The sequence below is a fragment of the Sturnus vulgaris genome, chromosome 1 (assembly GCF_052056855.1).
Source record: "Sturnus vulgaris isolate bStuVul1 chromosome 1, bStuVul1.hap1, whole genome shotgun sequence".
Taxonomy (NCBI): domain Eukaryota; kingdom Metazoa; phylum Chordata; class Aves; order Passeriformes; family Sturnidae; genus Sturnus; species Sturnus vulgaris.
In genome coordinates this window covers 128,164,602-128,186,771 of record NC_142243.1, presented here as the reverse complement: position 1 = coordinate 128,186,771, position 22,170 = coordinate 128,164,602, and the positions used below count along the sequence as shown (strand labels likewise).

Here is a 22,170-nt window from a genome sequence, read left to right as displayed (position 1 = left end):
ACTTATTTAGTGTTGCAAGGCTAGGCTCTGATCCTAGTAATACAAGCAACAAATATATTAGTGATTAGTTTTTTCTACACGCTTTTCCAAAAAAGGGAAATAAGTAGCAGTATAATTAAAGGACCATTTGTTAAAACAAATGGAATTTTGCTTAGAAGTAAAAAAAAAATAACAATAGCAATAATATTAAAGTCAGATCCATGCTGGAATTCCTGGAAATGATCACCCATGTAAACTGGATCAGAGTTTGGCCCTTGTCTCTCTGCAGCTGAATAATATTTGGTCTGGTTCTCTTTCACGCAACTCCAGCAATGTGAAAAGAGCCCCAAAATAAGAGTAAGTTGCATTTATTTATATATTAAATTTCTTTACATTGACAGATTTGTTAGTATGAATGAGAACCAATGTTTGGCTTTTTCCTGTTGTCAACCTCATTCAGTCTTTTCCATGCTACTTTAAAAATGTTCTAGATTTGCATCTTTTTCTCAACAAGGTGCAAAGAAGCTGTAAACACTGAGAATACAAGGTGCCGCGATAACTGTGTCAGAAGGTAGTAGTTGAAAGAGTGTTTGTTTTTCTGAAGATATGAGCTATGCTAAGGTCACAGGTTGATACCAGATGTATTTTTTGGCTTTGACACAAGACTGAAATACCAAATATTTAAAAGAAACAAAACCCACCTTCATTACAGTCACATGAAGGTTGTAATCATGAGACAAAACATGAGATTTTCATATGTTAACTTACGAGCTACCAGAAATGTGTATGTATGTCATTTCCAAAGAGGAACTGGGCAGGGTGGAGGGGGAGGATCAATTCCATTTATGCTGTGTGGTCCTGATCAGTAAATCAGTACTGCTGCCTACTCAAGGGGGCAGTGCGTTCTGGTTTTTTGAGCAGCTGATGTTAGTCATTGAGGATTTTCTCCAAAACCAACTGAATTAGGAGAAAAAAAAGCAAAAATTCATTGGTTTGGGAATAAGCTTTTGATAGCTCACTTTCTTGCCAATATCGTTAGTTAAATTTATCTGTAAGAAATTGAGAAGGAATGCAGGAGTGACTTCTGCAGATCTTTTAAAGAAAGGCACTGGCTTGAAAGGACTTGTCTCACACTTAAATATTGTTTCATGAACAGATAAGATGTTATTTGCTTGCTGCTCCACAAAGTCAAGTATTGCACAATACTCAGGCACCTCCAGTGTCATTGGGAAAAGCTTCCAATGCCTGAGCTAAGGAGAAGCCACACCTAAACGTGCCTGCGCATTTGCCCGAGCCCTGTGAGAACTTGAGGTTCTGGCAGAGCCGCCTGTGGCTGCACCCTGGATGTGCTCAGGCCATGCCTTCTCTGGGCTGATGACCTATATACTCCTCTGCTGCCAGGAGCCCTTCAAGAACTGGTGAGAGTGACATGCTGGCATCGAATGCCTGAGGAACCCTGCATGTGAAGCCTGGTTCAAGCTGTGCCTCAGGCTGCACAGGCAGTGCTGTTACTCGCACCCATGGTGCTGCAGAGTGTAAGCTGTTAGTTCGGGTGCCTTCTTACCATGTAATGTCAGGGGAACTGCGGCTCTGAGGAGGCAGTTGCTCCAGTGAGTAGGTGTGGAGGTGATCCAGTGTCTGTGTGTTCTGCTTCTGAAACCAGATGCCTGTACACCTGTATGTCCCAAGGGATACATACCATCTCATGTGGAGATTCTGATTACGCAGAGGCGTGTGTATTGAGAGATTATAAGAACACAGAATGTAACTATGGTTTTCTTTGGTGTTTTACTGCTGGGAAGATGGACATGTTTTTGTGGATATGCTTAGTGTTCTGAGGCTCAAAGTGTATGTCCCCTTCCCAGGGGATCTCCTGTTAGCCATACGGTGGCTTGGAGCTTGCTTTGGTGCCGCATCAGTCACGTGCTCCTATTGGACGTTGAGGATATATTTAGAACCATAGAATAGTTTGGGTTTGCAGGGACCTTTAAAGGTCAATTTAAGTGTTGTCCTTAAATCATGCGTGCAATATATGACGGTTTATTGCTGTTTATGCTTCAGAACAGGTTATCTTTTCAAATGCAACATTCTTTTTAGAAAAATACTTTGCTGCTTTTGTTTGTTTGTTTGTATGTTTGTTTTAAATAAAATAAAAATCAGGTGTGGAATATGTGATTTGTGTGCAGTGAGTTAGATATGGTTGTCCTTGCTACATCCAGTGCTTTCACCTTCCTTTATTGAATGTGCAGTTAATTACCAACATGGCATCTAAACCTTAGAAAAAAGAGCTCCTTAGCCCTGTCATGATGATACTGTTGTAATAATAGCTTGTGTTGTTCTTGACAGAATCCCTGAATGGGTCTTGGAAAGAAGGAGGATTTGTGCCTTCTAGTACCAGCAGCAGTGGATACTGGAGCTGGAATGCTCCCAGTGACCAATCCAACCCATCCACCCCATCTCCACCTCTGTCAGCTGATAGCTTCAAAGCTTTTCGGACACCTTCCCAGCCAGATGATGGTATTGATGAAGGTGAAACAAGCAACCTTCTCTTCGATGAACCCATTCCTAGGAAGAGAAAGGTTAGCCTCGTGTTAAATTCCATACCCACGGGTAGATAGAATGTTGGTAAGCTTATTTTGTTGTGAGAAAGGAGCAGGTCACCCAAATACCAATGCTTATGTATCTTTCCTTGGCATCAGTTTAACATAGGGACTTCTCCTAGTCACTGTGTCATATTCAACGTGGTCACCTCCTGCACACACATGCTGCCATCAGCACCACATATTTCCTGCCAGATGGTGAGGTGCTACAGAGCCTCCTGCTCAGAAAACACTAGAGTGATTTCCAGAAGGTGTTGCCTCTGGCCATTCAAGGGATCTCTGTCCTACTTTGACAAATTCTCTGTGTGCAACAGGCAGCCTTTACATGTCATCACAAAAACTGAGTATGGCCTTAATACTCCTTGTTCCCTGAAAGTACTGTTTGTCTGACAGCATGTCAGATACCTTAATACTGTGGAGGTTTCTCTGCACAAACATACGGAGTGGAAAAAGGAGAGAGCGCTCTCTCCGATGGCTTTTGATATAGTATTAGCATTAGCCAAATTTATCCTCAGTTGGAGGGCAAAAGCAGGCTAAATAAAACATGGCATTAAAAAAAAAGGTCCAAAACTAACCCCAAAAAAGCACCGTTGCTAGCCAGCAAGCTTTTCTGGAAGAAAAAGAAAACAAAGAGATGGCACTAGTCCAAGTTTCCTTCCCTCCCAACACAACAGGACAGATTTTACATAGCAAGATGTAAAAGGGCTTTTTGTAAGGAGAAAAAACAGAGAATTTATTCCCTTAGTGAATTTGTTTCTGGCTCAGTCTGTGACAGTTAATTGCTTCATCACCAGCAGGAAGAAGTTTTAATGATTGTTTAAACCTGTTCAGATTTATCCTCTTGCTCCAGAAGCTGCTTATTTGCTGACCCATGCTGTTCGTCCCTTGTTCATGGGAAAGGGGTGAAAATGTCTGTGCATCTTGCTAAGACGGAAAAACGTATTTTGGAGGACACCTTTGCTATAATAAATTAGAAGTTGGAGCTGAGCTGTGCACTAAACAGAGAGACCATTTGGAGGTGTGGGGGACAGGAGGAGTAGGACTGCAGAAGTGTCCTGGTTTGCCTTTTACTTCTCAGTTAACCTTCGTCTTATTAGCACCACTCTTACTGCTCAGCTGTGATGAGACAGATGGTTTGCAGGTGCCATCTTCATTGTTTTCTAAGTTGTTTCAAATACTTCTATTTATGTACCCACCATAGGTCTATTACATTATCTGTTCTAGTTCACGGGGATTTTGCTTTGTATAGTAAATGTTTTATTTAGATAAGTAGTAACAAGGGATGTTAGACTGCAGGGAACTATGAGAACACTCTACTACAATCAATTTTTGCTTTAAAAAGCCTATCTGCTGAGATTTTTTTTCAAGTTATATTCTAATCATATCTTTTTAGCAAATGCTGGAACCATCTACTGGCATGCAGTTCCAAAGGGTCCAAATTGAAGAAAGCACCAGCTCAGCTTTTGTTCAAGGCACAGTGAAATGTACTTAACCCTAAGGGGATGTGTTTGTTCCCCCCTCCTTTTTTTTAAAATTGAGTTTTATATGAATATATTAATTTAATCTTGTATGTAACTAAAATTATAGAATAATACAGTATTTTGATGCTCTTCCTCGTGTTAATAATGTGCTCTGTAATCATAGAGAAAATTATTTTGGGGAATTACAAGCTATTTAGAATTCTTTTTGTATTTAAACTGTACAAAATCAGTTTCATTTTGGGGTAAAATTAGCTTTTAAATATCTCTAGAGTTCGTAACATCTGTGTTATTTTAAGACTACTTTTCTCCAGAGTCTTCAAAATGTTGAAGATTAGCCTAGTGATAGCCTTGTTGGCTGTGCTCTAAATCAGTGATCACTCAGTGGGGATCAATGAAGTTATATTAAAGAATATAAAAAGAATATTTAAATGGAATTATACCTGTATTTTTTTTTTTTAATATTGAACACAGACTGATAACTTCTCGTTCTCTTGTCTGAATAAGGTCACAGCAGCTTCTGAGTGAAACAAAAGCAGGTTGTGCCAGCTCCTGGAAAATATTGACATAACAGAAGATGTGTTTTTCTGGCACACATTTTTTTAGTGCTGCAGATATCATGAGCAGAAACTTTCATAAGAGCTTGCTTTGGAAAGACCTTAATTTAAGAAGGTACCTTGGATTAAGTGAGAAGTCCTCATCAGGCTTTTTGAAAGAAGTGTAGAAAGCTTTTATATCATCTACTTCCATTAGTGGAGGAGCTGAAACTTAAAAATGGAAAAGTGTTGCCAGCGAACAGAGAGAGGTAAAGTTTTGTCACAAGCTGCTCCTGCAGCTTTTCACTAGATTCTCTTGAATTTAGTAGGTTGACACACTTGACAGGAGACTGTTAGATCATTACAAATTTAGAGTCAAAGGCTCTGAACCTTCACAGTGTTTTCTAACTGTTTATCTGGTTTGGGTAGTTGGGGGTTTTTTCTACCTTCACAGAATAACAGTCACAGAAATTTTCAGCCCTTAACCCAGACAAGTCCTTAACTGCCAAGTCCAGCAGAAACTATGTCCCCAGGCAACACATCTACAAGTCTTTTAAATACCTCCAGAGTTGGTGACTCAGCCATTTCCCTGGAGAACCTGTTCCAATGCTTGATAACCCTTTCAGGGAAGAGATTTTTCCTAATATGCTTACAACTTCCATACAACTAATGTTGCTTTACTGATAATTTTCAGAACTCCATGAAGGTGATGTTCAAATGCCTGTGGAAGAACTGTGGGAAGGTACTGAGCACAGCTGCAGGGATTCAGAAACACATACGGACCATTCACCTTGGGTAAGAGAGCAGTCTTTTTGAGAGTCTGGATTTGGTATAGAAGAGGAGCAATTGCCCTTGGCTGGAGAGATGAACTGGATTGTCCTTGGCTTCTCTGTCTCATATCCCTGTGTTTCTGAGGAAATTGCAGAATAGTGCATCAAGGTGAATGAGCACTTATTCCAACAGCGAGGCACTTTCTTTCCTGAAATTTTGTCAACTTTGCAAGAAGGTCAAAGAGAGCTCAAGGTCACACTGCACTTCCCTGTCAGCTGCACAGCTCAGTGCCATTCCATCATATGTGCTGTCTGCACATCACGTCCGGGATGACACTGCCATAAACAGGCTCCGGGTCTTGCATGAATACTTTTCAGCTTTGTTTCACATCAGGTCAGGTGCTTGTGCCAAATGCAAAATAAATATATTAATGCCAAAAAACCCACCAAAACCACAAACCACGTAAGAAACCTGAAAGTAAAAGGAAACTGAGCTGCATGTTGTCATGGTTTAATCCAGTCAGCAGCTAAGTACCACAGAGCTGTTCACTCACTATCCCCTTCCTTCCCTGGAAGAATCAAGGGAATAAAGAGTAAACCTTATGGGTTGAGACAAGAACAGTTTAATGGCTTAAACAAAATAAAACACTGATGATAATAATAACAGTAATACTAATGACTAATACTTGTAATGAAAGAGGGGAGAGAGAGAAACAAAACTAAAGAGAAATGAGTGATGCACATTACAATTTCTCACCACCTGCTGACCAATGCCCAGCCTATCCCCAAGTAGAGATCAGCACCTCCCAGCTAATTCCCTCCTGTGTATTTACTGAACAGGATATCCTGTGGTATGGAATATCTCTTTGTCCTGGTCATGCTTCCTTCCAGCTTCTGGTGCCCCTGCTCACTGACAGAGCAGGGGAAACTGAAAAGTTCTTGATTTAGAGTAAGCAGTGCTCAGCACCAACTAAAACATCAGTGTGTTATCAATGCTCTTCTCATCCTAAATCCAAAAGACATCTCTGTGCCAGCTACTTGGAAGAAAATTAACTCCAGCCCAGGCAAAACCAGGACACACATGCATGTTACTTGTACTAGAAGCAAAAGCAAATGAATCTTTTAGGACACAAGTTTGTTTCAGAGCTTCAATTTGCAACTGATATCTCCTATGCAGTTCACTGAGTGATGCACCTGTCTCATTTATAATTACAGTGGGGACTCGCGGTTTTCACCTGTTAGGTGAAAATACATCTCTGTTCTGTAGGTCTGTGTTACCCACAGCTTAAAAATTAAAACCACCACAGGAAAGATCTGGAGCTGAGGATGGTCTTGAAGAGGTCAGCAATTACCATTGGGCTTAAGAGTAAGGCTGTGGGAAACAGAGAAAATGTCTCTCCAAATGCGGTTAGGAATGTTGATTTGTGCTTGTATTAAGGGGACATCCTCTTAGTGGTATGGGAGAGGGAGAAGTAAATAGCAAAACCTTTCTGTAGTTTGCTGGAGTTAGAAACTTTTTGGAAATGATAGTTTTGGTGAGTGACTGGCTGCATTCTGATGGATGGTACTTCTGGTAGAGCCTTTCAAACCTGCTGCACCTAAGTTCTCTCAACAAGTTGTGGTTTGAACTTCAAGGTAACATGTAATGTGCTGGAGCTACTGCTTTGACTGGGTTGCTTCACTGTTAGCACTTGCACTCAAATGCGCATCACATGAAACTTTAAGTCAATTAAACCTCCTACATACCCTCATTCAATAAGTGTGCTTCTGGAGAGCAGGACCAGAAAGTCCTGGCCATGGCAAGCCAGCCCATATGAGTGCTTTCTCTGTGCCTGAGTGAATTTCAGAGTGAGACTGTTTTCTGGCAAATTCTTATGTTATGTTACAGAAAGTTATGGTGAATGGCAGCCATAACTATATTTGGTATAATTAAGTAACTTCTGATAAGATTGCATATTGTTTGCTGTAACCTGAGTGAAGTATATCTTGCCTGTGTGTATTATCTTTGCTGTGACTTTCACAGACAGAGTGTGTTGGGATTCTTGTTAACTTTTCAATAGTTACAAATGAGAAGCTGATAGTTGATATGAAGGAGTCAAGCATCTACTCCAAAGTGAAACAATTTGTCAAGAAAAACACAGAGAGGGGGAAAAAAGCAATTCCTACTTCTTTTCCCTTCAGATTAGATGATTTTCCTCTTCTCCTTACCTACAGTCAAAATGCAGATAAATTAGGAAGGGTTGAAACTGCAAATACTAATTTATTGACAATATGAATATATTCACTCACGCATCTAAAACTTAGAATTTACCTCGGAGTTCTTGCTTCAATCAGTTCTTCTTTCTCTTGATACAGACGTGTAGGAGAGTCTGACTACAGTGATGGAGAGGAGGATTTTTACTATACAGAAATCAGGCTCAACACGGACTCAGTAGCTGATGGCTTAAGCAGTCTTTCCCCAGTCTCTCCATCTTTAGCATCTCCTCCTTCCTTTCCCACCCAAGACGCAATCCGTCCTGAAACTTCCTGTGCCAAAACCGAGACTAAAGTGATGACACCTCTGAGCCGCTCAGCTCCTACCAACCTCTACCTCGTACACACGGACCACGCTTACCAGGTAACACCAGTGGTATGAGCTCCAGTGATTACACTAATGTCACTAATGTATGAAGAAATGTCCCATCATAGTGTTTGGGTTTTAATGGGCTGAAAGGTTTTCAGAGCAGTCAAAGGCATTTTTTTTCAAAACTGAGATGTATTCTTCTGAGCTCACTGTTTGTTTGTTTGTTTATGTGCCTGCCACAGCTGGTCGATTTTGGGATGCTATTTATCCAGCCACACACAGGTGCATACTTCAGGTTGAGAAGAGTTGATCTGTGTATCCCACTGCCTACATCAGTTCAATTTTCACCGACCATAAGGAGAACCCAAGGTGACATGCTCAGATGGGGTTTCCTGCATTGTAAAAATACCCATCCAGTCAGCTAAATCTCTCTCAGTCTTCATTTCAGCTCTGTTTTTATTGAACAAGTACAAGCTCTGCTTGAAGTGCCAATAAGTGCCCAAAGGATGCTAGGAACAATTTATTTCCTCTTTTTGTACAGTGTGAAACGTCAGTTTGCAGTTGTGAAGTAGAGCAGGAAGAATGAAAAAGCAGATATGTTATATTCCTATTTTTGAAGGTGATGCTTTTCAAATGGCAAAAACTGCTGTCCTAAAAACATTCCAGCTAAATTTCGACAGAAAGCATTAATTATAAAACTGCACTAAAACTTGACATGTTTTGGTCTGGATACCGTAAGATAAAAGAGGAATAGAGGCTTTGAAGTAGTGTGGTCCATGACCTGCATATGCACTGGAGAACTGAGCTCTGTTAAATTTATCAGATGCAATAACTATCATATATAGTGTTACGCAGATAAAACTTTTGTGGTGTGTTTGAAGCACACTCACTAAAAGGTCAGAGGGAGCTATAGAAAATTCACAGGCTTGTTTTAGACTTTTGTGCATGTTGAAAAGCATGGGTGGAAGCCTTGGTATCGCAGATGGAAGCTGCATTACATAGCATGCTAACCTGGAGACTGATTAAACCAGCCAGGAGAAAGCTTTGCTTCTCAGTGTAGCTTAAGCCCTGCCTCAGAGAGTGAGGCAACAAGTCTAGGCTGATGACAAGTTTTGGTTCATTTGGGATTTGCAGTCATGACAGTCTGCTGTGCTGTTTGGAGACCCACTCAACCCTTTTTTTATAAGCAGCCTCTGAGCAAAGCACTTGCCTAATTCAAGTGTTTAAAGTCTTTGAATGGGATTTGAATTGATGTATTCCATGACACAAGACTACAAGTGCCTGAGCCCCATGGGCTTTTCAGGCTGCTCTGGTTTCAATGCTTAAGTTCATCAGTGAGTAGTTACACAGTCCACACTGTTCACAGTTTGCTAGTGGAAGCAGGAGGCGGGGTCCCTGCTCAGGCATTCAGGCTGTCCTGGCAAAGGAAGCAGCTTCGATAGAGAAGGTCAGTGGCATCCTCTGCCAAGATCCCTTCAGCCCTGAAAGAAGGACCAGGAGGCAGGGTGGAGATTCAGATCTCACCAACTAGAGGAGAAAGTGGAGATTACTTCATTGGGAGCAGCTCAAGGAACTTGGGTAATGGAGGCTGAATATTGTTCATCACAGGATTCCCGTTAAAGAAAACGGGGAAAAAATACAGTCCCCAAAACTTGGTCGCAAAAGTCCTAAAGAGATCTGTTTGTTGCCATTTCCTTTATGACTGGAAAACATCAAATAGACTACTTGTAGTGAGAAAGATGTGAGGAAAATGAGGAAAGTCCTGATTCTCTTCCCTGATCCAGTCCTATGGGTGGGGAATGATTTAGAAGAATAATTGAAGAAATTCTGGGAAGTACAGCAGTTGAGGCAAACTGTACTGGGGGAACTGCAGGGAAAGATGATGCTAGAACAATATAGGATGCAAAAGAGCAAATCCCTCTGGATTCAAGGAGGGCATTTGATCTTGAAACATATAAGCAGTATTTGTTAAGCCAGAGATTAAATTTAGTGTAGGAGAAGGAGCTGGAAAGTCACAGAGAACAGCAGTGAGTTGTTTTGAAAGGGCCTTTGAGTGTCACTAGTGGAGTTAAATGAAAAGCTGTTCTTGGCCCTGATCTTGCTTTCATTAAATCATTTTGGTAATACACAAATACTATAATAAACTTCACAGATAACAAACTTGGTAGACATCAGCAGTAAGAGAGTTATAGATCTGGCTTACGTGACTGGGTGATCTTAAGAATAATAGATTTTGGATGCAGTTTACTGTCAGAACATGCAAAGTCCTGAATCTAAGAAACTAATGAGATTTTTCTGCTGTAAAGTAGAGTTGTTAAAAAATTATGTAAGAAGGAAACCTATGTTCATTAATCAAGCACAGAATGACTGTGAGCCAACAACAACAGAGCTGTGAAGGGGGAAAAATAGTTGTCAGCTCTCTTGGATAAGAAATATCTAGGAGAGACAGGGGTTTTTAATGCCATTATACCCCCATATAACTTCAGCTGAAATCCTGAGTTAGAGTTCTGGTCAGCCAAATTCGATGTGATGGGCTCCAACCAGAAGTAGAAAGAGGGCAGAGAGGACATGGGCAGCTTCTCCAGCCCTGGGACTGATACCTCAGGCAAAGCAAGCATGAGAAGAGGATGGAATTGCTGCCTGGGAAGAAAGTGAAATGACAAGCATGAGAGGGGAAGAAGGATGAGCACAGGTTATTTCAGATATAAGGGTAGTGTTGGCAAAAATAAATAAATACAAATTAGTCATTAATATATTTTGATTGGCAGTTAGATGGAGGTCTCTAAGCAAATTGAGGCTGGGGTATAGAGATTCTTCAGTTGGTTGTAATGTTATAGTTCTTATCTTATGGAAGAGATTGACTAAAATGTTAGCCTAACAAAGCTGACTGTGCTTGGTGAGCAAAAATGCACACCTCGGAAACAAGTAAACAAGGTGATTGACTAAGTCTGATCATGTCTGAGGTAGGTATTTAGGCACTGAGCAAAAGGAATTGAGCAATGTGGTATTTTAAGCAACTGCAAATTGCATCAGTTTTAAACTTGATGTTTCTTTACAAAACTATTGTCTGTACCTACTAATTTTAACTACAGGGTAGCTACAGGCAGCTGTTTCAGTTGTACTGTTGCTGTACTGTTTCAGCACCTAGGATTTCCCTTCCAGGTCCTATTAAAATACCTGAGGAAGTTGCTGTGCTGACCCTGGGTTTGAGCTGCCATCCTTGTGGGATGCTGAGCAGAGGCAGTGCTGCCTCACTGCTCATCCAGCTCTCTCCAGTTTTTTCTGTCTGGAGCTCTGTGGTCATTCACTCCTTTCCATTTAAATAGGGTTATGATGCAGAACTGCTGGTACCATCTGAAGTTGCCAGATTGTTCTTGACAACTTTCAAAGAGGTTTTTATATTTTCTGGAGCTCAGTGGATGTTTGACTGAATGTCTGTGTGGATTCTCTTGGAGCTGTCAGCAGCTTGGCAGCCCACAGAGCGTTGCTGCCATACACGGAGGCATCTGATGGTCTCACCTTCCTTTTCCTAGAAAGGCTCTAGGGAATTGCTTCAGCCCTTGTTTACTTGGAAGATTATCTTTAATGGGGACTATCAGGTTGTAGTTTGTCATCACTCCTCTCTGCCTGGTGGCTCAAGGAAGCACTTTCTTTCTGAAGCAGTGAGACAATTTCAGCAGCCCCAAACACAAACAATGCTTAAATGAGTGTATTATATTGTTGTCATGTACAGTTACCTGAAAGGCAGAAGTGAAAATGAAAACTCATTTTAGCAAATTCTTTGTAAAGAGAAACCAAGGAGGGGTTTTTTTAGTGGTGACAGCTTGAAATTCAAGGGTCAAAGTGAGCCTTTGTTCATGCTGGCTGCTCACACTCCTGCTAGGCAAGGTAGCTACACAACTATGAATTTCATGATTCTGAAAATTAAATGGGATTCAAAAAGAGGCAGGGAAAAATTCATGGAAACTCATAACCCAGTGAGAAAACCAAAGAAAAGGCACAAGATGAAAAAATGCCAGGCAGTCTAAGCTCAGGTTATCACACTTGCATGCCAGGGCAGCACTGGGTGTTACAGCCTGGATGGGAAGAACATAGGAGTTCAAGGAGCCCAGAAGTAATTAAAATACTTGCTTTAGTTAGTATTTCAAGAGCAGTTTTTTGAATCCAAAGGATGATTTACAGCTCCTTGTTTTTAATAGGAAAAACCGTTTTAATTGGGATGACTCTTAACATTTGTCTGATAAATGAGAAATGGGCAGCACTTACTGCTAATCACTACCATCCAAGAAGCTTTGCTATCCACACTAAAATTGTGTAAAACAACTGCCATGAGTTTAAGTATGGCCTTGTTTATCACTGTGGAACAGGTGATCATTTGTGAAGTAGTTTTTGCTCCTTCCTGGCATTATTTTAGAAGTTACTTGTATGTGACATTTGATTTTGTCTGTTTTTTTAACAGACCTAGCTCATAAACGTTTTCTATGGATTCTTTTGAGAGCATTCATCTTTCTCTAAACAAGGTTTAGGAACAGTGGTGTATATATAACTCTTACCCTTCCTTACTATCTTATCCATGATTATCCCTCTCACAAGGGTAAAATGCTTGTCACCATGGAGTTCTTTTATACCTTGGAAAATCTCTCAGAGATTTACCATTTCAAGGAATGAAAGATCCTTTGAAATGCTTCAGAAGAGGAATAGTTCTTCTTGCTGGAATAATACTTTCTTTTCACACAGGCCACTCCTCCGGTGAACATTCCAGGGTCAGCAAAATTCACTCCCAATGGCAGTAGCTTTAGCATCTCTTGGCAGTCACCTCCTGTTACCTTCACCGGCATTCCAGTAAGTGTGCATCAAAAAAGGAGAGAAGGGGAGAAAAAAGGTTTTTTACATCTTTTTGCTTTATTTTCACAGTTTGTAGCCATGGAAGTAAATGGAAAGTAAATGTAAAAACATAACAGATACCAAAAAGAAACAAACATGTGCCTGAGTTTGCCAGCATGGATGTTAGTAACACCTTTGTAACTCTCTATCAGTGCAGTTAGGTTATTTTTGCATCAGTGTCTACAAGCAGACAATTGAATCTGTAGTATCTATAGCATATATTTTTTAAACTATATACTTACAAAAGAACATTCTGGTAGGTGCAGAGCCTGGCACTATGTGCTTCTTTTTTGTACCATTAAGAGATTTCTTAAAAACTAGATGGAAAATCAGCCTGTTGATAGTTGGGCTAACAGGGCAGTTGGAGTCAGGCAGTGGGGCTGTTAGCTAAATAAAGTCTGAAGATGAAGCATTTTTGAAAGGCAACTGAAGGAAACAATAAAATGAAATGCAAAGTCCCATTTTAGGAGACTACAAATATGTAGCCTCTACTGATAGCAGGAAAATGTTGTTTTGTACGGGAAATATGTTCAGTATTTATTACATTTTTTTATTAATACATATTGCAGTTTCACAGCTTTCTAATGAGAATGTATTAGATGGAAATTCAACCTTGCTTTCAAAAAACTGGCATCAACAGGACTGCAGAAATGTGATATTTGCTTAAACACAGAATTACAGTGATTCTAAACGTACCACAGTGTAGGTGTGGTACTGTGGAGGGAGTGAAAAACCTTTATGGAAGAGTTGCAAGGGATGCAGATTGTAGTGTCTGGTGTGGGGACTGCTGAAAGTAAATGCAAATCACTGTTTATGAGTAATGGGAAATTTTCTCTATGAAGACTATAAATAAATATTAATGTAAAGTATCCTCATTTTATTGGAAAGCACTGTTTTCATGATAAATTGATATTCTCTAATCATAAACCTTTTTTATATCATACCATCTCATTTAATATTGCACTATATGAATTTATGAATTTTTACAGTGCATTATATAAGGCACATTGCTCATCCGAAGAACCACATAGCTTTTTTTTTCTCCTGACAGTGAATATTAGACAAGGTGATAAGAGATGCTATTTCCCTCCCTTCTCTTCTCCAAGTGAGTCTCCAAAGCTTCTTACTGTCAACCTTTAGCAAATCTTGGAGATTTTCTGCAGAGGCTGTGGCATCCTGCAGAGCTGATAAAAATGAAAGTGACTGAATCAATTACATTGCACTCTGCCAATGAATATTTATTAAATTCCATCAAGGAGCAACTAACAGTGAAAGACATCATGCTGGCAGCAATTTCAACAAGAGTGCCTTGACAGAGTGTGCTATCCACAGAGTTCCCTGAGAATTTGATTTCCCAACAATGGGGTTGATACGGAGTAATTATGAAACTGGCTCCTTTTGTGAAGTAGCAGAAACTGGTGCCAGGAGTGTTGGGAATCTAAAAATGCAATTAGTCACATTGTAAATCAGACACTTAAGAGGACAGGATTAGACACGTATGCGTCAAGTTTACTGGTTCAGGCAACAACACTGATCTGTGGCTATAGAGTGGAGAGTTCTCAATAGAATTTAAGAAATGCTAAATCAATTTCTGAGAATTCAGTGGAGATGGCAATGATTTAAGTACAATTTGAAAGTAATCCCAATACAAAACCTGGGGAAGCAGTGATGCAGAATTATAAACTGCTCAGGGAACCGTGTGAACTGCCATTATAGCTCTAACAACATTTATAAGGTTGTTTAACAAAGCAAAAAATAACAGTAAGAAAAAAATCTTCCAGGTTTGTACACATTTGACTACTTTGTCATCAGTGTGATCATTAATGAGTTACAAAGGCTTGCCTGCAGTGAAAAGTTACGTGCAGTAAGTGAGGGTGCAAATACAAATTTATGTTAAATACCTATATATTAAATTAAAGTTTTATTTCTGTTTCAAAGTAAATTAGATATTGCTTTACAAAATCAGGGGTCTGGCAATTCCCACCCTTACACTGAGTGTAGGTACTTCACCTGCATTTAGACTTTCTCCTTCTCCAGTGGGGTTTATTTAAGGCCAGACTATGTGACACAGCCAGCATAACAAAGTCACACACTTGTGACATACGCGGTGCAGTCCCTGAGATGAGACACAAATCTACAGCACCCAAGGGAACCTCGGAGAATAAGTCCAAACCACTACTTTTTGCCTGACCCTTCATATTTAAGCAAGCAGTTTTCTAAAATGGCTTTGGAATACTTTTCTGGCCTGGACAAACCACTGAGCAGGAAAAGATTAGGTACTGATTTGAAAAAGTGCATAGGTCTACACATTTTCAATATAGTCTCCTTTCATGTTTATTTTTTGACACATACTGTAGTGTTTCCCCTTTTCATTCCTGTGGACACTGAATTTCAGTGACATTGAGCACTTCCTGCTTTCTGTCCTGGGAACTGGGGTGTTCAAACACCATGAGTTGCATTAAGTCCTTGTTTTCAGAAAGTCTAGCAGAACAGTGCTGAAAAGCCTTTGTGAATATGGGTGTACTTATCAGCAAGTAACTGAGCACCTCAAAACAACACATACATGCTGCTGGATCAGTTGGGCTCGGTATGTGGCTGGTTTAGGCTCAGGAGTATTTTCAACATCTAAACACAGGCATTTATTTAGACTTCTTGTAGTCATAAGAGAGGAGAAGTGGCCAAGGTCACTTGGTCTGTTCAGCCTGGAGAAAAGAAGACTGAGGGGAGACCTCATTGCAGTCTGCAACTTCCTCATGAAGGGAAGTGAAGGAGCAGGTACTGATCTCTGCTCTGTTATTACCAGGGACAGGACCTGAGGGAATGGCCTGGAGCTCTGTCAAAGTAGACTTAGTTCAAATATTAGAAAAAGGTTCTTCTCCCAGAGGATGGTTGGGCACTGAAAGAGGCTCCCCAGGGAAGTGGTCACAACACCAGCCTGGCAGAGTTCAAGAAGTGTTTGGACAATGCTCTCGGGCATATAGTGTGACTCTTGGGGATGTTCTCTGCGGGGCTGGGAGTTGGAGTTGATGATCCTTACGGGTCCCTTCCAGCTCAGGTTATCCTGTGGTTCTGTAAATAGGAGAGCCTCCAAACCCCTTTGTGCTCTGAATCATGCATAGGTTTGATTCCAAGGCAGATGGCAAATAGACTTTTGCATACTATTTTTCTAAGATAACTTTGCAGGTGAAGGGTTGAACACTGGAACAGTTATAATCCATTGTGAGGTGTGGTTCCCTGCATGAAGCAAAAAGGACAGACTGATTGTTCTACCAGTTGAGGCTGAATTAGAAGAATAAATAAGCCACACTCTAGGGATGCACGAGGGGAATGAATTAAGCGATGCAAAAGGGATGAGCCATGGTGAAGTCCATATGTCTTGGAACTGGAGGACTTAACATAGTGACCATGTACTTCCACTTCAGTGTAATGTAGGGTAAAAGTCTTCTTGAATGTCGGTATGGTCTCTGCCGTCTGATACTGACTTATATCTGCCTGCTCATAAGACCCAAAAAGGTTGAACAGGCAAGATCTTTGATAATCTGATGCTTACAGATCACAAATCTTCTCTGTAACCACAGTTCCTCACCCCCAGGATTTGTAACTGGAAACTCCAGGTCCTTGCTTCAAACAAACAGCATTATTTTACCCTGCATTAGACAGCGCTTCAGACATTAAAAGCCTCCAAGGGCAAGGATTGCCTTCTCAGAGCTTACTCTTAATCTGCTCTTAGTGTTCCCTACAGAGAGCAGCTGACTGGTATTGTTTAGACCTGCTGCAAAGCCTATCAAAATACACTGAAGCTCAGCTTCAATGGTGTGTAGCTGCCTTGGTGTGCCAGTCTGTGGAACCATCATGCAGAGACCCTCTCAGGAGAATGTGAGGGAGGAGTTTGTACGCTACAATTACTGCTCCAGCCTCATCTCTGTTTGGAAGTAAGCAAGATAATTGCTTATAACATTGGAGGCCTCCTCTGTTCAATGACAAGCAGCTAATATATTGAGTGTCAGTTACTAGTGGTAGACATATAATAATTTCTGGTTTTTAAAATGTTTCTGAAACTTAGCACAACGACTGGAGATCTCTGGTTACTGGTAATGACTGGAAGACTGTACATTGTCTGGTGAATGCCAAATACTACAGAAGTGCTATTGCTTTGCATTTTATCTTCAGTGTTTCAGTCATTCTTAGGTGAAACAAAGAAAATGGTTGATAAACATTTGGAAAAAAGTAGCAAAGAGGAAGCTACGCTTAGTATTCTGGAGGGAATGGAACAAAAGGAGCTAGTGTGGTCTTTGGATATACAAAACATGTTAAACTAGCAGAGAGAAGAAATTTCTTCCAAGTTTTGCAGGTATCTTTTGTATATCAGTAATGGTCTAAGTTTGTTCAGAGTGTGAGCCACATACATAGTTAAATCAAAAATTTCTCTTGCCACTAGTCAGGAGTAAAAGTTGAAAGAGTCTGCACTCAATTACAAGGATCAGTCTTTTGCTACTGTAGAGTAGCTTTAAAATAGACTTTGTATCAAAAATCAAAGCGCATAAAGTAATTCTCTTCAAGTAAGGTCAGTCAGTTCACTCTCTTCCAGATATTGTAAAGCTTCAAAAGGGCAGGAGGGAAAAGTCATAGCAGTGCAGAGAACTATGACCATATCTGCAGTTCCTGGCAGCAGGAGGCTGACTGTGCACTACATGCCCAAATGAAGCTTGCTACATTCAATATACAGCAAAAAAAAAGTGTTCAGAATTTTTTTCTGGTATTTTAGATGTAAAGTGGTTGTGGCCTTCACACAGGGGCAAAATAAGACCATGGTAAAATAATTTAGGTATTATTTAAGGCCAAGCTTTATGCCATGCGATTGCTTGAATGATGTTGCCAAGCCCCATACTCACGTAGGAGACTTCTTTGAAAGTCTCAGAAGACCAAACTACACCCTTCCCTTGGAAGCATTCACAAAGAGGACACCTGCTGAGAAGGTTTACTGTACAGAGTAAGGAGATACCTCTTGTTAGCAACTTTGATCAGAAGGGCTGCATTGCACTCCCTGTCTGTTACACCTTGAGGGGTCCTGCTGTAAGTGCTCTTCAACAAACCCACTTCTCCAAGGCTCTCTCCACAAAGTGCCAAGTGACAGGAGCAACAGGTAAAATCCCTTTATTTCATAGGAGATTATTGGTATTGATCTCAGCACAGGACAGAGTTTATTTTTCCAGTTATTTTCTTTGCTTAAATTGGAGAAGGTTTTCCTAAGAGCTAGTTAGAGATTTTAAATAAGAATGAATGTGTTTCTTGTCTTTTCCAAAACATGCAGTGTTGCTGTTCTGTATTTTGGATTGCTCTAGGAGGATGACTGGTAATACAAGACAAGCGAGACAAGAAGCTAAAGCAATGTACCTAATGCTAAATAAACTTACAGCTTAATTACGTTTGTATGTTATATAGTCATCTTTCCTGGGAGTCCTTAACACCAAGCAGCATAATTTGTGTTTTCTGGGAAAAAGTATTTATTCTGCATTCATATGTGTATGTTCTTCATAAGCAGCTTTTTTGTCTGTATTAACAGGTCTCACCAACCCATAATCGTCCTGCAGGGAGTGGAGAGCAGAAACAGTCCCACACAGTTCTTTCATCACCGCCTAGAGTAGCATTTGGCTTGAGGTATGGGACCACTAGCTCCTGCTGACACTACAGCCTCACAACCTGAAGGGCATTCAGTAAATAAGCTGTCAGTGGCCAGAGAAACAGCAAAAGCCCACCTCCAACCCTGATTGCACTTGTCAGGCAGGTTCTTGCTAGAGCTCTTCAAGGCTGGACTGTCTTACGTGTTTATCACCATTTAGTCAGAACAGTGTTTGGCTTTGATTGAACTATAAGAAACCCTGTGTTACAATAAATCAGATCAAGGCAAAGCTTTTTATGCCTTGTTTTCCTAGACATAAGCTGCATTAATTACCATTAAATCTAACTGATATTTGACCAGAATCTACTTTTAAAGTGTTTAAAAAGAGTAAAAAATCAGACCATAATACTAAATTTCTTACAGTAAAGAAACTCCTTATTTCCTATAGTCCTAAAGGTGGCTGTACCCTAAAAATGAGACAAAAAGAAGATTTAATGCCATTAATTTTCTTCATGACTCTCAGATCAGTGCATATGCTGCAAACCAAACTTGAGATCTGCCCAATTCATGGATTGTGCCCATTAATTAATGTTCACTTATCAGAAAATGTGTGGGTGTGGAAGAGAGGAATCCCATGTGTGCCATGCAACATGTAAAACAGGTGTTAAACAGTTCTGTTGGTAAAGTTACCTTATATGAAGATGCCAGGACAGATGGCATTGCAGTAGTGAATGTTGGATTGCTTGGTGAAGCATTACTCCTCAGGTTTGCTGTCTTGCTGTGTACTGAATTTTTTTAAAAATCCATTTTAACAGTTACTTGGATCATTTTCTAAACTTGTCATCTTTTGAGTGTGGTTGTAAGATGGTAAACAGGACAAGCTTTAAAAGCAGATGCTGCCCACCTTGCTGGCCTTGGGGACCACAGAGAAGGTACACACAAGAATGTGCTGCAAGTGAGAGCAAGGGTTAAAACTTGCCACTCAATTGTTTTCAGTCAATGAGCTCAGAGCAAACTGGAAGAAGGACCAGCAAGATTAGGAGCTAGTACTTTTTCTCTGCTTTGGCATAGCTGATGCTGCTGGTGGTCAAGGTCTGCTGCTCTGAGCTATTCCAAATATTTTTACCACAGCTCTGCAGCACTTTACCCTGACATGGCCTAGCCTGTATTGTGGAACAGCTATGACTGTGCATTACAGCTTGGCACTTCATGTGGCTAAAGTATAATTTACTAAGTCCAGATTTAGGTGCTGGCTAAAATCAAGGCTGTGTGTTCCTGGGATCATCCCAGGAGCAGAGGAGCAGGCTCAGCAGCTGCTGCAGAAGCTGTGGAAGCCAGGCGAGTAGAAGACTGGTCCCTGAGAGTGATGGACTGACTCATGGCCATATGTGTCTGTCACTTCATCAGCCGCCAGCTGGAATGAAAACAGCTCAAACCCCGGGAAAGGCCATGGGTTCTCTGCACTCCTTTGGGTTTGTTGTCTTGGTCTTAGGGTGAAAAGCAAAACTGCAAAAGCATCTTGTTAACGAGCTTCCCTTTCTCTCTGACAGGAAGCCTAGAGGGGAGGGGAAAAAGTGTCGGAAGGTCTATGGGATGGAGAACAGAGATATGTGGTGCACTGCCTGCCGATGGAAGAAGGCCTGCCAAAGGTTCATCGACTAACGATTGAAATTATGCAGAGGATTTGGGGAGAGGGAGGACAACAGCAGAAGCAGATTGCTGCAGCTGCACTGTATCACTTCCCATTTTCCCCTCCAGTGATGTGGTGTTGGGCGTTTTGGTTTTTTGGGGTGGGTTTTTTTGTCTGTTTTTTTGTTTTTTAAGAGCTTTGTATTTCAAAATGAAGCACTTGTAGCCAAGGAGAAGCACTAATTAAAACCTGTGTGGAGCAATAGAGAAAAAAAAAAAAAAAAGCAAAACCAAGACCACACAACAAAATCTGTCTCAGTAAGTGTGGAGACCAGAGCAGCTATTAGTGTTCTTCTGTAAAAGAAAGGAAAAGTTAATTATTTTGCTAACTCTGTGAGCTGCTTGCTCCCTAGGATCATTTTTAACCATTTCAGTCTTTCTGCTGTGAACATCTGTATTTGCTAAACTGAACAATTTTTCTTTTCCTGAAATGAAGATCTCTTTTTGAAAGCTTTCTAATAAACACTTCAGAGTCATATAAGCTACAGTTTTCTCAACAAAAGCTGTCCTAAGCCTGGAGACTGCTAAATAATTCTCCCGATACAAATGATCATGATTATATTTTTGAAAAGGGCATGTGGGGAAGAGTTGGGATTTTCATTTGTTTATTTATAGGAGAAAAGTAAAGCTTATTTTGCAAGAAGGCCAAGCAGCACTCCTGGAAGATTTTTTAAAGAGGCACAGATCAGTGGAGTGGAACAAAGTAATTTAAGTACCAAATTGGATTTTGATCCTCTAGAGGAAGAAAAGCAGCAATGGCAAGTCACCAGCAGATACTGTCATGAGAAGTCTGAGGAAAGAAATACGGTGATGCTTGATTGAAACCTCCAGAATATAAGGGGGCTCCAGTAGCTTTTCTTATTACTCTCCCCTTTCTGAGGGGAGATGAACAGTTGGACCAGCACAGCTGTTGCTGCAGGAGGCCTATGAAGAACTGGTTAATGCAGCCACTAGGATTATATGTAACACCTAATTCAGGGACACAATCTAGCCCAGCAGTTCTGCTTTTACTTCCTTTTCTTATTTCAGAGATCATTGTTAAGATAATGGTTCATTCAGCTTTTTCTTTTGAAGCTACTAAGATTTAGTTGATGCAAAAAATCGGTAGAGAAAAGAAAATACCCTCTTTCCACAACATCATCTCAGAAAAAGAAGTACAACAGCCAAGGAGCAACATACTTGTGGTAAAAGACCATTTCTTAACTCATTTTGATACATGAATTAACGAGTTTCTCTGTTTGCAGTACTTGGATTGATTTGGGTATTTCAGTTTCTCTGTCCATTAGGAAGTATACACTGGAATGGGGCAGCCTGGTGTTCTGTGTCCACTTGTATCAAATTACTGTTAATTAATGATTATTTCAATGCAAAAATAAAGGAAGGATTTACTAGGAATTGAATGTATATGGCGAAATAATACTTGCCTGTTAAAGAAAACAAGACACTTTAAAAAAATCAAAGACACAGAAGCAAAACTTTGCCTATTAATAGAGGCATGAAGGGCCACAAATGCTTGGGGTTTTTTTTTTTTCATAAGATTTGAACCAATTGAAATTAGACCAAATCTTTTTCTACCTTTTTTTTTTTTTTAAATTGTCTAAGCTCACTCATTCTTGTAAGAGCACTTTTAAGTATCTAAACAAATTTCTGAAATCTGGTCCAAAGTTCACTTGATAGCTTTATTAAGTATGTAGTGCTGCTTGTGTCTATGCAAAAGCACAAAATAACAGTGCAGTTGTTTGGAATATACACTGTGGATTCCATAAGGTAGCAGTGAAAAGAAGAATCCATAACAGAAGCTACTGAAGGTTATCATCAGATTTTCTATGAACAAGTTAATTGGGCAATCAGGTGCCTAATTTGAGCGTGCTATTTCTGCAGTTATTTACAGATTGTGTAATTTACATGCACAAGTGGAAAGATACCCTTGCATGCATGAAATTACTTGATTGTTTGCCCAGTTGTGTTCTTTAAGTCACAAAAAAAGAGAAACAGACTCTGAAATCCAGTAAGACCCTGAGATATATACACGAGTGTGTATGAGTATTTTT

General features: G+C 40.3%; 1 protein-coding gene across 2 annotated transcripts in view; it reads left to right on the top strand.

The window, feature by feature from the left end:
- ZNF704 (zinc finger protein 704) overlaps positions 1 to 21,514 on the top strand; it is an 84,923-nt gene extending 63,409 nt beyond the window's left edge. For both annotated transcript variants that reach the window (XM_014870725.2, XM_088176686.1), the window contains exons 4-9: positions 2,326 to 2,558; positions 5,288 to 5,388; positions 7,719 to 7,980; positions 12,664 to 12,768; positions 18,374 to 18,468; positions 19,981 to 21,514. In XM_014870725.2, coding sequence (XP_014726211.2) covers positions 2,326 to 2,558; positions 5,288 to 5,388; positions 7,719 to 7,980; positions 12,664 to 12,768; positions 18,374 to 18,468; positions 19,981 to 20,092 — 908 coding nt within the window. In that variant the 3' untranslated portion in view covers positions 20,093 to 21,514. The remainder of the gene's footprint in view (positions 1 to 2,325; positions 2,559 to 5,287; positions 5,389 to 7,718; positions 7,981 to 12,663; positions 12,769 to 18,373; positions 18,469 to 19,980) is intronic.
- The last annotated feature ends 656 nt before the right edge of the window (positions 21,515 to 22,170 follow it).